This window comes from Aythya ferina (assembly GCF_964211825.1).
Source record: "Aythya ferina genome assembly, chromosome: Z".
In the NCBI taxonomy this organism is placed as follows: domain Eukaryota; kingdom Metazoa; phylum Chordata; class Aves; order Anseriformes; family Anatidae; genus Aythya; species Aythya ferina.
In genome coordinates, this window is record NC_140299.1 from 59,577,803 (window position 1) to 59,596,620 (window position 18,818).

At 36.6% G+C, this 18,818-nt stretch overlaps 1 protein-coding gene across 1 annotated transcript in view; it reads right to left on the bottom strand.

The window, feature by feature from the left end:
* Window positions 1-1,277: 1,277 nt before the first annotated feature.
* The window catches only part of FBXL17 (F-box and leucine rich repeat protein 17), a 310,952-nt gene continuing 293,411 nt past the window's right edge, over window positions 1,278-18,818 (bottom strand). Inside the window, exon 9 of the mRNA XM_084503911.1 lies at window positions 1,278-4,465. Coding sequence (XP_084360037.1) covers window positions 4,328-4,465 — 138 coding nt within the window. The 3' untranslated portion in view covers window positions 1,278-4,327. The remainder of the gene's footprint in view (window positions 4,466-18,818) is intronic.

Below are 18,818 nucleotides of genomic sequence, written 5' to 3' on the forward strand. Positions count from 1 at the left end.
CAAGGATGGAGATTGCACATCTCTAGGCAACCTATTTCAGTATTAGACCACCTTCAGTCACAGTAAGATTTTTTTTTTTTTGGTGTGTGTGTGTGTGTGTGTCTAATGAAAATTTCCCTTTCTGCATCTTGTAATCATTGCCTCTTGTGCAGGTCCAAAGTGCCTCATTTTCTTCTACAGCCACCTACTTCTTAGTTAAGAAAACACTTAGAGTTTCCCTTAACATCATTGTCTGCAGGTTGAACAAGCCCCCAGCTTTGATAAGGCAAATGCTGAGTCACTGCATCCCTACCTTAATGGCAGGTTCCCACTAAGATATTGAAGGAAAAAAGACGCTATTGGTAAAGCAGGACTGTTGCAGCCTAAGAAATCCAGCATGGAAGTTGCCCATGGTTTTTGAATCCACTGTAAATTTTGAGTGAAAGAAAATGGGTAATTTTTCCTTTTACAAGGGGCAGTAGCTTTTCTTTCTCTGTAAATAGCATTTCCCCTAAATGACATTTCAAAAATTAAAGGCATGTAACATTGTTATTTATCTTTATCAAACTATTTAAGAAACATTGATTAGTTATAAGGAAATGAACAAGATATCTGTGGCAACTGCGCAGTTAGAAGGACATGGAGTCAGGCTGCGACAGGGGAGGGTCAGGCTGTGTATCAGGAAAAGGTTGTTCACTGAGAGGGTGGTGGCGTGCTGGAACAGGCTCCCTGGGTACGTGGCCATGGCACTGAGCCTGTTGGAGTTTAAGAAGCGTTTGGATATGCTCTTAGTCATATGGTCTGAATTTTTGGGGGGACCTGTGTGGTGCCAGGAGTTGGATTCAATGATCCTTGTGGGTCCCTTCCAACTCAGGATATTCTATGATTCTATGACATGTTTATGTGTAGAAGTTTTACACCACATAAAGTTTTAAAAGATGTTAATGGTAAGATCCATGGAAATTAATTAGCTACACTGAGATCTATAAAGATTAATTAGTTCAGAAAAATAAGAGACAGATGAATAGCCAGTCAAATGCAGAACTACTGGAAGTGACTTAACAGCAGAAGTGAAATAAGATGGCCTACTTGCTCTAGGTCTGTAATATATACATAAATTTAAATAGAATTACAGAGTATTTGAGACTGGAAAAGATTGCTGGAGCTCATCTAGATCACTGTCATTCATGACAGGGCCAGCTTGGACCAGTTTGCTGAAGACCATGTCCAGATGAGTTCAGTATATTCAAGACTGAGACTTCAGTCTTTCTGTTAGTAGCAAAGATAAACAAAAGACATAACATTTTTCTTTCTTCTTTTATTGCAACCCATTGCAAGGTTAAAAGTTTCACGGAAAAATAGAAACTTACAAATTGTGTGAATAGTTTTAATGCACTCATAAAAAGACATTAAAGGAAAAATGACTAAGATTCTGTACTATATCTGCAATATAATTAATTGGCTTTATTCTGAAAATATTTGTTGCCATTTTGGAGTAAATAGAAAGCCCAGCATTACACATGTTCACATGTATTTACCATATTTAAAGCAAAAACTTTACTATATATTTTTCAAAAGAAATTAGTTCATCCCCATTTTGAAAAGTCTAAGAAGAAAACATTCAACACTCTCACTGGAATTACTGTGAGTTGACGTTTCTGTTGTAAAAAATTATGCCATGGAAATCAACATACAGTTTTACAGAGTTATACAGCCATACTAAACAAGCTCTCTAGGTTACGCTGCATCAAACTTTCTGGATTAGCAAAACATTTTTACAATAACAGCAACTCTTCAACTGAAGCTTAAGCATTTCATACCTTGGATTAAAACGCTGTTACCTTTGAAGAACAAATATCCAGTGTTACACACATAAAAACATTCTTAACCAAATGGTAATACTTTAAACGTTAATGCAACTTCAAATTGAAGCTGCAATATCTTTATTTTCACTATCCCCTTGTCAAAACTTACTCCTTAGAATGCAATGTGACACACAGAAATTTAACCTTTTTATGTATTTACTGTTGGTATTCTTTTTGCTTACACTGTATTATAAAGCATCTGGTCCGACAAAATAATACCTACAGTAGGCCTTATGTTTAGAGGCTTTTATCGAGGTAAGCATTCCTTGCATTGTAAGATTTGTTGTAAAATAACAACCACACATGAAATGAGAGGAATCCCCTTATTGGTTTCTAACCATTCATCTGAATTGCCCAGTTCAGCAATAAAACAGCATAGTCAGAGCAGACAAACTCACTTAAAAACAAACAAATAAAAAAACAACATTTTTTTTTTCTCAGTCAGATACTTAAACATTGTCTGTTAACTTATTTCTGATTGTTTGTGTATTCAATTCCTGCTTGACTATATAGTGGAAACTGGTTTTCAGTGTGAGGTTAAACATTGCAAAAATTGCAACATGAAAAGATTTGGAAATCTGTACAGCATCTACTATGTGACCATTTTAAACAAAACAAAACAAAACAAAAAAAAAAAAAGAAAGAAGATATCATTTCTATGAAGTGAAAGAAATAAAAGAAGTATGATTGTCCTTTAAATATCCATTCAGTCATTGTCATCATTTATAAGATTTCTGTTCAAAATAATGACTTGTAAAATTATCAAAAAGTCTGTAAGACAATCACAATTCTTCGTAGATTTTCTTATACACTATGCATCTTAAGATTCATGGGGTAGCTTTAGTAAATAAGATGCATCAAGTTTAGCTCCCAGCTGAGTTGCCAACTAAAAATCAAAAACGCACATGACCAAGGCAAAGGAAAGTAAACAGAAGAAAACAAGCTTAATATCTTTTATAACTCAAGCTACCCATAAAACTAGTAGGAATCCACTTCAAGAAATCTGCCAAAGACATTTATATCTTTTATGCAAACAAAAAGATATGATGCATTTCTAAAATTTTGTTTCAATAGCAGTACTTAGTTGTACAGTACATCAAAGTCAGTGTACAGCTTTTTCTATTTTACTGCAACCTCTGTAAACTCACAATTACATGGTCTGTTCTGAAAGTAGTAGGACTGGCTTTTTCTGCGGCGAATGGGCAGACGAAAGGTGGTCTGCCTTGTACTGTGAACACCTATCGAAACGCCTTGTCAAGGAGAATCATGGAGCGTTTACTGGAGCAGTGATACGTGATCAAATTTTGTGTAAAGCTTGGTAAAACGGGCAAAGAGACTCATGACATGATTAAGGAGGCCTACGGTGATGCTGCCATGGGTAGATCGGGTGTTTTTGAGTGGCACAAGCTGTTCCGAGAAGGTAGGTGAAAGAGTGGAAGACGACGACCGCTCCGGACGCCCTTCGACCAGCAAGACCAACGAAAATGTGTCGCGAGTGAAAAATTTACTGAACCGTGATCGCAGGATGAGTATCAGAATGATTGCTGATGACTTGAGCATTCCTCAAACCCAAGGTTTTGAGATGGTGAAAGAAAACTTAGCCATGAGGAAAGTGTGAGTGAAGTTTGTGCCGCGAGTGTTGTCAGAGGAGCAAAAGGCCAACCGGAAAGTGATCTGCCAGGATCTTCTTCATCATGTGAATGAGGAGCCCAACTTTTTGGACAATGTAGTGACTGATGACGTGACGTGGGTGTTTGAATACGACCCGGAGAGTAAGCAGCAGAGCACAGAATGGCACACCCCTGCTTCCCCACGCCCCAAGAAAGCACGAATGAGCAAATCCAAGCAAAAGTCCATGCTCATTTGCTTTTTTGATCGACATGGAGTCATCCACAAAGAGTTTGTACCACCCGGACAAACAGTTAATGCAGTTTTTTGTGTGGAAGTCCTCACAAGACTGCAAAAACACATTGCTCATGTACGCCCAGCCATTGCCAACAATTGGCAGCTACACCATGACAACGCGCCGAGCCACACAGCGTTCCGTATAGTGGAGTATCTTGCCCAGCACAAGGTGGCAACGCTGCCTCAGCCCCCCTACAGCCCCGACTTGGCCCCGCCAGACTTTTTTCTATTCCCGAGAATAAAATGGAAGCATCACGCATCGGTAGAGGCGCTTCAAGAGGCCGTGACGAGGGAGCTAAACAGCATTCCGGTCCAGGCGTTCCTGGAGGCATACGAAAACTGGACAACTCGTTGGCAGCAGTGTGTAGATGCGGAAGGGTGCTACCTTGAAAAATTCTAATCCTTTTTTCTATTCTCATGAATAAATTTAAAAAAAAAAGAGTCCTACTACTTTCAGAACAGACCATGTATATTGTGTTCATTGTACACATCACAATGAAAGGTTGTGAACCCCCTGCAGTCCCATTAGATCTACTGAATGCAGCAGGGTGGTGGACCTGTCGTGTTGGTGTAGGAGGTTAAGAGGCAGTAGACATATTGGGTGTCCATCCCATTTGATAAGCCCGTTCCAATGTCCTCTTGCAATCCTGTAGCACAGTACTGAAGGTTATATGTGGATACTGCTGCACTAGCTGCTCCACTGTGGCTTCATTCACCTGCAGTTGAAGAAAAGAATCCATGATGGGCAAAAAGTGAATGAAAACGATAATGTTATGCAAGCTAAATAAATAATCAAGCTCCGGACTCCTGGGAAGACTTGCAGGATTGGACTGTCCGCTGATACAATAGGCTGCACTTACCACAAATGTACAGAATGTGATGCTCTATTAAGGAAGAAAAAAAGAGTTCAATTTCATATTAAAAGGAGAAATTTTATATAACATTCTAGTACATACTGTTTGATTATTTTTGATTGAAAGCAAAAAAAAAAAAAAAGACAAAATATCCCCATTTGAAAATATCTCTGTTTAAAAAAAAAAAAAAAAAAGCAACAGTATTTAATAATCTATCAATCTACTTTAATTCCATGCTGGACCAAGCTGGTTTGCCCTGGAGCACAAAACATAATTACTCAAAGAAAAGCCATATTGTTTAACAATGCACTGCCCAGATTTCTTCATCTTTAAGTGTAAGCACACTCATTCCAGCTTACTCAAGCAGACATAGGTTTGGAATCTAAGATTTTCTTGGTTTTGGAAAATGAAAATTGATTACATCTATCAATTACATCTAATTTATGGTAGAATTATAGCATTTTTGCACATACTAAGTAGAAGGTCCACAATCAGCACTACTGAAATGAACTTGCACTGTATAGTGGCTCTCAGAGTGGCTGCAATAATAAATAGGAGATAATATGACAAGGAGAAAAAATGCAGGCTATTCTATATTGCGGGTATATCAATTGGTAATGTAGGTCAACTTCTCTGAATATTCAAAGTCCTGCATGTCTTTGTATACCTCACAGGTAGAAGGTATTACTTTAGCCTTTTAGTGTAAGGCTAGCACTACACAAAGGGTTTTGTGGGCAGAAATAAGGGGATCAATAATTAAAATATAAAAGCTTGTCAGGTCAGGGATGTCCCTCCTAAATCTTAAACATCAAAGGTAGCACCTTTATTCTTGATTAGACAAAGCAATCAGACAAGCCTAGCTAAACCTAACACCTTTACAATTGCAGCACTGTTAAGGGATTAATTTGTCAATTATTTTTAAGCTGATTGCAGTTCATATCACAGAACTAGACAGCTTCCTTCATCCTTTAGATAAATGAAAGATTAACTGAAGAACTATAACTTCTAGGTAGTTCTCTTTAAAATCCTTGCTGTATGCTTGGACATTTTAAAATACATCAATACTACAATTAAATACTAAACAGCCTAGATCGGTAGCATGTACAACAGATATCACTTGTTGCTTTTTTCCCCACTGTGTCCCACATTCAAGGCCAAAAGTAAAAAACTGTACTAGAATATTTACTACCATTACAAAGACCCATCTTGGGAATAATATTTTAAAGCACAGTGACCACAATATCTAATAATATTTTTGTCCTTAAAAGATAACAAGGAGTGCATCCTTCTGAGCAGTGATTGCACTCAATGACAGGGATAAATGAAAGGTTTAATATCCAGTTCTTCTGCTTTGATAATAGAAACACTCAATCTTCATTGGAAGTTTCATCTAGCTGAGACTGACTTGGATAGAAAACTGGTTTAACTTTCCTTTATAACACACACTGTACTCTTTTGGCAAATTACTACATTACAGAAACATCTTCCAGTGCTGATAAACAAGAAGTGACTTTTAATGAATCAAAATGAAATCAGACATAGCACAAGTCCTCCGAAATATCTGATATTTACAGCTGAATACATACATATTTTCAAACTGTCAGCAACGCTTCACAGAATATTGCTTGGAAGAGAAGTATCCCCTAAGCTGTATTTGCTACTATTTGCCTATTCAAAAATAGTCAAAAGTTCTTTTCTTTAAATTTGTGGCTCAGAGAGCCATGGCAGAATCTATCATATTACCAGAAACTTCTCTTAATGGTTAACCAGCCAGAATGAAGATGCTTACCACAGACAGCTGCTTATTCTTAATGGGAAACTTAAATAAGAGATACTGTTCATTTACTAGGTCTCTGCTAATACTAGCGGTAAATAGAGGCTGTTATGCTTCAACACACACTTGGTAGGTCTTATTTGTTAGAATAGCATGAATATTATGTTTTTAGAGAGCTAACTGATGCAATATCATTAGAAGATTTTCTGTTACAAGAAAAAAATAAGGCAAATTTGTTATGAGGAGGACATTCAAACACCAGAAGAGAGATAATGATCAGAGAAAGCCATGGATCCTCCATGTCCTGATATATCTTACCAAAGACTGAACACATTTACAGAAGCAATAGTCTAGCTAGATATAATGTATTTAGTGCAGGGCTAACTTAAGTGAAATAGGATGGCCCATAACGCTCAGGAAGACAGATGATGATACAGTGTTGTCTTTTAGTCTCAAAATCTATGAAGAAATCCATGGTAAACCATTCAGCACTAGCCATTATAGTTTACAAATAAATAAATAAATAAATAAATAAATGCAATTATTACTGTATAAATAATATTTAATACAGTTATTACTAATTACTACTTTACTAAAGAAGAGAAATACACTTTTGATATTGAGTGCCAAATGCAGTTAAAAAATAAACATAAGCATGCAGAGGATAGGCAAAACCACTGCAGAAATGACTTTATAACAATGTCAGATATTTTATGACCAAAACCCAAACAGTAGAAGGTTTTCTGCATTTTTTGGTGAAATACCATAAGAACTTTTTAATTTGTTAGTTTGATCCTAAGCAACAATTCAAGTGGTATTGAACAGCAAAGTAACTACAAATCTGTCATTTGAAAAATTCTCCATGAAAAAAATATCCATGATAAATGGAGATCAAATATATGTAACCTTTTGTAAAATGTAAATATTTTAAATCTGAAGAAAAAAGTGAATAGTGAAAAATTATTCTGGAGAAAATAAATTCAGTATAAGACCACGCAACAGAAAAGGGTTAAAAAAGATCCTGTTTGGCAGTGGGATGCAGGATGAGAAACAAACACAGAGAGTTAAGCCACAATATATATTTCCTACCAGCATATTTTGATAGCTTCTTTTACCATCAGGAAATTAGATCAATCACTAAAAGAGCGTAACATTTTTAGTATTTTATATTTTCTGTACTATTAGACTAAAACTACACTATCTAAAAAGCGGAAAAGTAGAGAAGTCAAGAAAAATGTGGTCCTTGTTAATGAATAAAATAGATATATAACATCTGAGTCAACTCCCATGGTACCCTTCTCATCAGTTCTCCTAATGGTAGGATTAAGATGCAAAGAAGTCTTATGTCTAACCATTAGAACAGAAGCTTCTGTCTCATTGTTTAGAAGCAGTCTGAATGGTGATAAGACAAAAGCACTGAATGCCATTCCCTATATAAACTAATTACATAAACAGCAATTTTTCCTTCTCAGTTTAAACAGTCTTGTTCACTGAATGAAAAATAAAAATCTTCACATCTTAATACCCTTTAAAATGTTTTATTTTTCTTCCACAGGACTTTCTTTTTTGTTTTGAGTTGTCAAAAGGAAGACTACTGGCTAAACATAAACTAGTTAGATCACATAATACATAATCATCCATCTGCATTCATCTGCATTTGAATAGTCTTTCAATTACATTTTAACACATACTGAAAGAATGCAGTCCTTACTATTAAGAGTCAAACTATTAGCTTGGTGTGAATATGGTCATCAAACAGAAAAAACAAAACAGCAATGAAGTTCAGTTTGAAACTTTTTTTTTTTCTTTTCTGACTGACAAAAAATTATTCCAGGCCACAGAAAGAGCTGATTCATAAAAGCAAAGGAGAAAATAGGTTACAGAAACTATCAGGATCAAGTGATATCATCCCCTCTTAATCCAATTGGAGCAGTTACCTAGAAATCATGATTTTGAGTCCTTTTTGATTAAAGAATCTTCACAAAACCCATATTTCCCAGGACAGTACGTTTGGGTTTGTGATAAAGGAATGTTATCTAGGTGGGACGTCCTTAATTTCTTCTTATGATGATAGTGTGGATATGCACAGAACACTTACATATTATTTGCACTAGCAAAAAAAGAATATTTCTGTATGAGATAGTTAGGAATTCATCTGTGAATGAGGAACATGAAGAGTATTTAGTCCATATGAAGTCATATGAAGTAGAAGAACATCCACAAAAGGGTTGTGAGAGTAGTTCTTCATCAGGCTCAAAACAGTCTCACTCTAGTGAGACTTACCCACTAATGTGGGTAATGTCTTACTAATGTGGGTAAGACTGGGAAACCAGTGTCCATAACTCCTTCTCCCTTTTAACTAAAATGATCAACATCAGGAAAGTTGAAAAAAACACCTCTAGTCTGTAAATGTTTTTCCCAGAAGGAACTAATTGGCATTTATGTGCTGATTTTTCAGGTTCATGATTTTTCAGGTTCAGTGTCTAACGAAATTACAGTTTTCAATTAATAAGCTACTCACAGAAAAATACTCCATTTTTTGATCCAGTATGCTAAATTAACTCACCTGATGTGATTGCTAGCATTTATTGATTTAGTACATCACTGATATCTGCTATGGACCACCGTAATTTATTTTATGGCATCCTCCCTGAGTTCTCATGTCAAAATTTAAACTGCAAACATAAATAGTAACTAGATAATATTCAGGTTTTGCTTTTAAATGTGATATGTCATTCGACAGCTTCAGTAACAATTTCAGCATTGTTTTCTTTCGTTTCTAGAACAGAAAATAAAATTTTTCTAAAGACTTCAAATCATCCTAGCGGGAATTGTTTAGGACTAGGGTCTATTTTTCTTTGCATTTTACTTCCATTATGTTCCCAGGACAGATCTGATTAAATTCAAGGGAGTCAAGTTTTCCTAATCTTGTTAAAATAAATTAGGGATTACAATTGAAACCATTGGTTGAACTAGACATTTCTTTTTAATGAGAGTGCCAGCTTCATTCATAAATGAATAAGACAAGCAGAGATTTAAGGAATTTTCCTATGCAGAACTTCTCTAATTACTTTCAGCTAACTGGCTAAAAGTTGGTATCATGACCAAGAAATGTCTTGTATTGGAATACTAAGTGGCAAATACAGGGGCTTTAAAACCCTTTGTTTTTTACTGGGGGAAATCCTTTATTACACTGCTAACAAGAGTTGTAGGACTGCCTGGAACTCAGAAACTCTTCCTAAGTAGGAAGTGCAGTCACAGAATTCAGTTCTAAAGCTACTAAAACTTCCCAAGAAGTTTGTTCCCAAGTGACACTCAGGGTAATACTGAAAAGTGGGAGTAGGGTCATCACCTGAACTGAATCTTTTGTGTTCCTCTACAGTATTCAGCATTAATCTAAAAGGCTTTCTACATTAGGAAAAGCTCCAGGGTAACATCCAATTCACTTGATAATTCAGAAGAAAAAATTTTCTCTATTCCAAGTTAGTAAGTGAAATCAATAAGCAGCCACATCATTTAATAATAATTAAAACAAACAAACAAAAAAACAGGATCACATACAGTCCGCCTGTGCCTCCCCCCCAGAAACGAACAAACAAAAAAATCATACTGCAAAGTACTAATACAAAAATGCATTATTAAAACTTGTTAGGAAAACTTGGCTATGTTCTTCTGTTGCCTGTTACATCTCACAGGTATGGACTGCTGAAACAATCTCTGCATAGTATCTAACTTAGCTCTTTCATAACATCATGAGGCATTTTCCTTAGGACAAAGCAGGTGTTTTCATTTATGTAAACTTTCATGTGTTTAAAAGGGTTTTCTAATCATGTTACTGAAATTTTTGCTTATGGGGTGGTTGCAGCATTATGGGTACTGAAATTTGTGTGCCATTCATTATAATATATAGTATTATTTGAAAATAATTTGAAATATATAGTATTATTTGAAAACCCAATTTGCATGTAGTGGACAAATAAATGATTCTGTAGTCATTGCGTACACCCATAATGATGGATTTTGGGTACATTTTATGTTCCATTGTTTAAAATGTTTCAACAATAAAATCCAAAATATTCACACCTGGAGATATTAAGAAACATATATTTTTATATATACTTCCTCTTCCGTAAGAAATAGTTTGTTTTCTCAAGTCAGTGTCTTATAAAAAGTGCACTTAATAACAAATGTTTGATTTTTTTTTCTGCTAATAGTTGAATGAATTTTATTCTCAGGTGGCCCAATTATAACTGTTGCCTGTAGCCATAACAAAATTAAAGATTTCTGGAAACGTTTTGTGTGAAGTGCACTTGATCAGCTAAGGCAGACATATTCCACAGAGTTTCAGTGACTGCCCTCATGCCCAGGGGCAGAGCCTTTGTTTAGGACTTTAATAAAATAACACCACTACTGATATTAGCACAATATCCTATAGTCCAAATAAAATCCCCTACAATTTCAACAACAACAAAAAAGTATTTTGACTTAATGAATGCTGTTGTTAAAAAATTAAAAAAAAAAGGACATACACACACATACAGCCATATTATTTGTGGATTTATAAATAATGAAATTGACAAGTATATATATATATATTATTTTTTTTTTCTCCACAAATACTGATGTACTACTATTATCATGACATTCAACAACTTAATTGTGTTAAGCCAGCAATTTCTTTTCTACTTATAGTTGGAAAAGGGGAAGAAGTAGGCAAGCAGAAATATCCGTAATCATTTCTATGTTGTGAAATGAAACAAATGGAACAGACAAACTGCCTAGTATTTAATGGTAGCACTTCTGGAAGGATTTTAGAAAACATAGCAAGGTTTCTTGTGAAATATACCTCCTTTATAGTTCTTTGCTTAAATCTTGACAGAAAAGTATGGTCTTAGAGGGATGAGATTCTTTGCTGTGGTTGTTTACACAGGTGAAAGCTATTGCCTCAAACTGCCAGTCCTTGCTGCAGTCACAGAGAGGAAAGCGTTACTGCAAACTGACAATACAATTCATTTCATGTCTGTGTAGTTTTGTGTAGTTTTCTAGAAGAGCCAGAGTCTCAGATCTTGCTGTGCTAATCATTACTGCCACCACATTACTGAATATTAAAGTTGTTTAAGTGATAAAGATTTTCAGTCTCAATTCTCTTTGCTTACTGTGAGGACTTACTTTTCTATTATATCAAAGAAACCATTCTGAAAGAGCTGTTACTTTGGCTGTTTGGTTGGCTTGCTAATTCTGTTCATTTTAATCAGATGGACTTCTAGGCTACAGCTATACAATTTTACAAGGTAAAACTATTACCAGTATTATAATTATTTCAAATTTATGATGACACTCCATGCTTTGCTTTGTTCGTACTTATAAAAATTGCAGTTAATAAAGAATCATACAGAAGGAAATGACAGTGTTTATTTACATAGTGATAAATATTCTTTCAGATTACTTTCTATCTATTGAATTAGTAGTATCTGATATTTTCCTTCTTACTCTGCTACGGTAACAATAATTTGAGCACGTTATTTTAACACTTGTCAAAATGGGGACCTGTAATATTAACAGAGATAACATTCCCAAATTTTGCCAGCTGGCAAAAGTGATTTGAAGTTTCTGGGGACAATGCTTCTGAAAAGAAAACGTTATTATTATTATTATTATTATTAAAATCGTAAAAATTCTGACTACTTCACATTGTGCTTTTCCTTAATGGTTGGCGATATCATGATTTTGAACCAGTGATCAGTACCTGAGGCCCCATCCTTTTATTGCAGTATGATGTGTTCAGTTTTTTTAGTTTATAACAGTAAGGATGGACTGATTAACTCAGGAAGATTCCATCTTCAGCCTACTGCCACAGATTTGTTGCTGAACTATCAGCCTAGGAGATAAAATATTTTGGTAAGGAAAGAGTTGACCTATAAGTACAAAAACATGAAATTTGTATAAAGAATCCTTTTTTGTATTTTAGCAGATGCTTTCATTCACACACATAATGGGTCTGTTATTCTAGTTAACTCGGAAGAAAAAAAAAGTTCTGTCTTTAAAAACCGTTGTATTAAAATTGATGTATTGAAAACCAAAGAGAAATAAACCAGATGTACTCTGGGGTGCATCAAGCAAGGTACTGCTAGCTGGCTGAGGGAAGGGATTGTCCCACTCTGCTCTGTGCTGGTGCGGCCTTACCCTGAGTACTATGGGCAGGTTTGGGCACCACATTATAACAAGGACATAAAACTATTAAAGAGCATCCAAAAGGGGGCAACAAAGATGGTGAAGAGTCTGAAGGCCAAGATGCATGAGGAGTGGCTGAGGTCCCTTGGTTTGTTCAGCCCTGAGCAGAGCAGGCTGAGGGGAGGCCTCATGGCGGCCTGCAGCTCTCTCACGAGGGGAGCGGAGGGGCAGGCGCTGAGCTCTGCTCTCTGGGGACAGCGACAGGACCCAAGGGAACGGCATGGAGCTGGGACAGGGGAGGGTCAGGCTGGGGGTTAGGGAAAGGGTATGCATCCAGGGGCTGGTCGGGCACTGGGACAGGCTCCCCAGAGTGGTGGTCACAGCACCAAGCTGCTGGAGTTCAAGAAGCATTTGGACAATGCTTTCTGGCATCTGGTCTGATTTTTGAGGAGTTGGACTCAATGATCCTGGTAGGTCCCTTCCAACTTGGGATATTCTATGATTCCATGATTCTAAATGTTATTTTTCTTCTATTGTGGGTAAACAAGGATAACTAGCTTCTGGTATTGAATGGTATTCAAAGATTTTATGAATCTAAAATCTTAATTAGTTATATATACATTGGTATTTCCTACACTATATATAAAAAATTAAAAAAAAAATAGAAATCAGAGTACTCTTTATTTTATGCAGCAAAGACCTTTTAACAAATTATAACGATTTAAGAGAAAAAAAATGCTATATAAATTTTTTATAGGGAAGGACTGGATATTTTCAGACCTCAATATCACAAAATAATAATTTCAAATCTCAAAATGTAACCCTTAAAAATATAAAAGATGAACTTGTAGCAGTTTGTCAGGGTTTTTGATCAGGCTAACAGTTGTTAGCATTTCTGAAGACAGAAGGTAAATAGTAATTTAAAATAGCTGTACCAATTATATTAAAACAAGCCATAGCCAAGTTGTGCTGTTCCCATGCTGATTAAGAACAGTTTGGCTCAAAAATGTACTTGAAACGTAAAGATGCACCTAAGATCTTGTCTCCTTTCACTTACTTCAGTTACAAACTTAAATTAAAAGTTTGTGGATGAAAGGTAAAAATGTCAAAAGTCATGCTTACTAATACATACATATATATATATATATATATATATTCTAAACAGAAAAATCTTTTTGTCCTGAGTTGATAATTTTTTTTCATGAGCTAGTATTTCCTCATACACAAGGGGAGCTGTATCCCAGTCAGGCTAATGATTTGCAGTTTGTACAAAGTATACTTTTACAAATGTTTCTAAAACAGACTTTATTGAAGGATGAAGTGACAAATTACTTTAAAAAATCTACTGAATATCTAAAAATCTGAAGATTCAAATGAATTTTTTATGAACTATTTTTATGTTTGGGGGCCATCCATCTTCCTTCTTCATTGTAATATAAAATATTGTGGATTTTATTTGTCAGTTGTATTGCCTATCAAATTCTGCACTCTGAAATCTCAGTAAAACTCTAATAAGAAATATATGCTACAGGTGATCTGAGAAAGTCATCTGGAATAAGCTGCAGACTTTCAGATATATTTTCATGAATTAATGTAAACCAAATTTCTAAAAAAAAATAATAAAAAATAATAATGCAAGGAATAAAAGTTGTGACGATTTATTAACTGACATTGTGTATCCATTCACAGCCAACTTTGTCAGACTCACTTCATTTCATTCACATGTAGCTGTGAATGTCAAATTTTGCAGGCCTTTGTTTTTCAGTGTCTTTTTTCTGCATATCTTCTCAAGAAATGTCTCCTGCATTTAAGTGGTAGAATGGCTGATAACCATTGCAAATAGCACCACAGCTATAGTAAAAGGATATCAAAATATGAAAATCTGTGTGAGAAAAGTTGCAAACAACATGGGAAGATTATTCTGATTATTCTGACACATTGTTCAACCAGCCAAGCGAGCTATAAGCCAGAGAAACAGATCACGTTTTTAGCCACAATTTCCTAGGTGATATCCAGCCATTTTCCATAAAGGTGAAGAGTTCAAATTGCCATTATTTAATGTTGGATGTTGTGAAAGGAATGTTGTGAAAGCACAATAAAGAAGTGCTTCAAAGAGATCTTTAAAATGAGTTCTAGCTATTAGTAGCACAGAAAACATTGCTCTCTTTCTCTGATATATTTTAGAAATATGAAAAATGCAACAATTGGGAACAGATAAGTAACTACAGTGGTGCAATAAATATGATCTAGGTCAGTTTAGGAGTAGGAATGTACAAAATGTTCAGAAAAAGAAGGTTGAAACATCTGGATTTCCAATTGTGAATCAGATGTGGGACATTATTTTATGCCGTAGGATTGCTCACACGGCTCTAAAAAGTCCTGATGTCAGTTTCTGTAGGAGAAAAGTAAGCACCTTGTAACTGCCCTCTCAAAGTAGGTAAACTATCACTTGTATGTGTGTGTCAGAAACCATTTTGGGGACATAAAGAAAATATCATTGTTTATCAATTTCATATAGAAAGGACAAGCAATACTTTGAAGTATACACTTTCAAAAGCTGTGATAAAAATAGAGATACAAATAAAATTTGGTTTGAAGAATGGACAGTCATGGTGTCTGCTGCGGGAAGCTCAGCTGAGTGAATTGAATACCGCCCCACACTCTGCAGCCAGCCCTCTGCCTGTCTTAGCAGTCGGGGAGATGAGGAGCCTGAGCTCCCTCTTGCCCCTGCTGAACACGGAGCGGGGCCCTGGGGCGCCGTTAGAGCCCACAGCCAGCAGTTCTCCTCGCTGCTGGGAGGGTGGGAGCCGTGGCCACTCATGCTGCCTCAGTAGCAGGAAGGGGCAGTGTCAGGGACCTGGGAATGGCATGCCATGCCAGCGTCCATGGGAGTGCCAAACAGAAATGCCACAGCCTTTATGCCTTTTCCAATTGCAAAACTCGAAAATATCCTGCCTAGGCTGCAATCAACTACTCTCTTACTGCTTTCAGAAGAAGCAGATAATCAGAACCACATCATTTAGTTTTTATGAAACAGGTAACTCGTGCAGCCCCAAGTGCAGCTAGGTGCCTGTACACACCCACACACACACAAGCAGACGTAGAAATATGTATTTCCAGATAGTTCTTGGTATTCTCCCAGAAAATGGAGAACGAGGTGCATCAGGAGACAGCACAGAGGTCTGTGCTCTGACTGGGAAGCAGCATATGTCCTAATAGATGGGTCTCTGCCAGGGATGCAGCATGGCTGGTGAGTGTCCATGAAAACAACCAGAAGGGACAAGGGGCCTTGCTGGTTTTGAGTGTGCTGATGTATGCTTGTAGGCAACTGGGAACTGCACTGTCCAAAACACAGGGACTCAAAAACATGTAGGGTCTGCCTTCTAAGCACCTAAATACCTTTGGATGTCTGGACCACAGGCTCTCAGAACTCCACCTGTTACTGAAAATGAATGGGACTTGTCTCACTACACCTATGCAGTACAGTACAGGAGCCTGGAGAGATCACAGAGCTAGCACTACCTGAGCTGGTCATGGAAATGCAAGTAGCAAGTTACACCACTACATCTGTATGACAGGATCTCATGAGCGCTAATTTTCCTGACAACATGCTGGGCCTTGGCAATCAGCCTGCCACTAGGACACATGCCTGAGCATCCATGCTGCCCTGCACTGCCCCAGCAGCGTCAGTGCATTCAGAGCTCTCTCCATGGCTCAGACACTACTGCTGCACAGTGCAAGAAGAGCCAAATTTGACAAGTGCTAAGGAAAATTTAAAAAGAGAAATTTTCTCACTAACCTTGCCTTTAGCGTTTTTACATTGAAAAGAATATTTTGATTTTCTATCTTGTAAAACAAAATTCTAATATGCCTAGTTCTGAAAAACTTTCAGCATTCACCAATTTTTGATTTTCTCTGTATTTGATTTGTAAATAGTGACTATGTTGCTACTTAGTAACATTAAATGTAGCAAAAATAGTGTTAAAAATGCTTATTAGAAAATTCCAACTTAAATATATGCCCTCATTATGATGATCTCATGGTAAAACGTTTTTATGAGACTTCTAAACAGAACGACATTTATTTTAAGGCAAAGAGCATATTGCTCCTGTGGTGTGCATGTTAGATGGCAGGGAACATGATAAAAAGAAAGGTCATGGCAACAGCAGTTTGATGAGAAATGAATAATTTGATTATTTTCATGGTGTGGATCAATAATGCTCTGCATCTACTGAAACCCATTGCCTGAAGGCACTTAGATAATCAATGGCATAAAACAGAGCCTGCCTTTGCCCAGGCTTGCAGCCTCTCTGATCTTTCTTGGGAGGACCCTTGACGCCTGTAATTTATGTCAACTGCATATCAAAGAAATTCCACAGAGCCTGGGTCATAAAGAGTATTTTAGTGGTAACCATTTGAAGTCTACTTACATATGTTCCTTATGTAACTCTGTTTAAGTACTTCCTCTCCGATGCCTGGGAATTCCTAGAAAGGCACAAGTGCTACCTGGCACCAGTGTCACAGTCAGTGCCTTAGAAAAGCAAGGTTGGCTACAGGGGCCAAGTCTAACCCTCTTTACTGCAAGCTGGCAACAGTCCAAAGGCAAGAATTTCAGTCAACAGCGCATGCAAATAGACCCTTCTGCACCACCCAAGAATTCCCTTTAATGATGTGCCGGACACTGACATTTTTAATTTAATAGAGCAGCCATTGGAAAAAATTAGTTCTGCATGATATTGGGGAGAGACAGTTGAAGACATGATTTTCTTCAGTAATTTCTCTGTTCATTTGCAGTGGAAAAAGGGAGCTGGCATCTTCCAGCTGCCAAAAACTCTCAAGTCAAGGATACTTACTTCTTTCTGTCTGTGGAGCTGTATTTCCCATCAAGGCTTCACAAGCAAGAAAATGTTTCCCAGTGGTGCTCTAATACTACAATGCTTTAAGAGCATTTGCTCACATCTTAGCAAATTTTAGCCACCATACTTCAAATACACATATGCATGCACACATGCACATGTGTGTGTGCATACAAATGCACACACGTGTGGGCATGCAGGATCAACGTCGCTTTTCTTATCTGCCCAGAAGCTTTCTCAGAAAATATTATTTTCCTTTTAGCAGTTGACTTTAACAACACAAAAGACGATGCACAATCCTTTGTAAAGAACTAGGAAAGCATTAACCAGCAATTAGAGAAATACAGACTGTAGTACATAAAGTTTAACTGATGAGGTGGTAAAACTTGTTTTCAGCATCAAGGTCATTGATTTTCTATAGCAGCAGAAGGCAGGATAAAATTATTGCACTTATTAGATCCTTGTTGATTGTTCAACATTAGCTAAATCCACAAATAAATATATGTAAAATTGATCAGGTGATTCAGGGTCAGATCTAATTCCCAAGGTCAAGTAACCCTTTGAACATTCTCTAAGTACATAATCTTAGCACAATCCATCAAAGAGACTCACACACTTTTCTTCTATTGGCTCTTATAAAACACTCAAGTTTAGGAGATTAACTGGAGTCAGCTTCAGTAGACAGAGCAATTCTTCTAAAGTGCTAAACCTCCCCTTGCAGTGGAAACTTTCTAAAGCTGGGTTTGCAAAATCCTATTTCTAACTTTGCAACTGACCTGGAAATTATTATTCATTGCCAGTTGTAATACTGTTTTGTTTGAATGTTTGTTCGTTTTAAGTGTCTTCTTTAACACATTGCAAAGGATGCAAGGTAATGGTTTTGAGCAGGAAGCATCTTAGAATAAAAAATGTGTTTGTTCAGGTTGTATCCAGCTAGAAATTTGCATGCCTGAGAGATACATGTATGCTCATGAGGATAATCACTAGCTGGACTCTGAATTTTGTTACATGATGGCTGAATAAGAAACAAATCCTGCAGGTGTATTTTCAGATTTGAGACCAGAGACGGAACCTCCAGTAGATCTTAGCTATTTTTGCTCTGCTCCCAAACATCTTTCTCTCTCATCTCTGAACTGAGACATGATTCCTGAAGCCTATATACACACACTGTGATTTTGAATAAAACTAGAACAAAACCTTTTTTTTTTTTTTTTCCCTGCATGTTTATTCTGAGATGAGTAACAACACAGTACAGTACTGAAAAGAAAAAGGCAGAGAGAGCTTTTGTTGCTAGTGAAACTCTCTTCTATCATTCTTAACATTACTTGGGGGCTTCTACTGATGCTAAAACAGGAGGGTAAAGCTTCAGTTTAAAAGATATGAATTCAGTACACTTGAACATTACTATAAATAT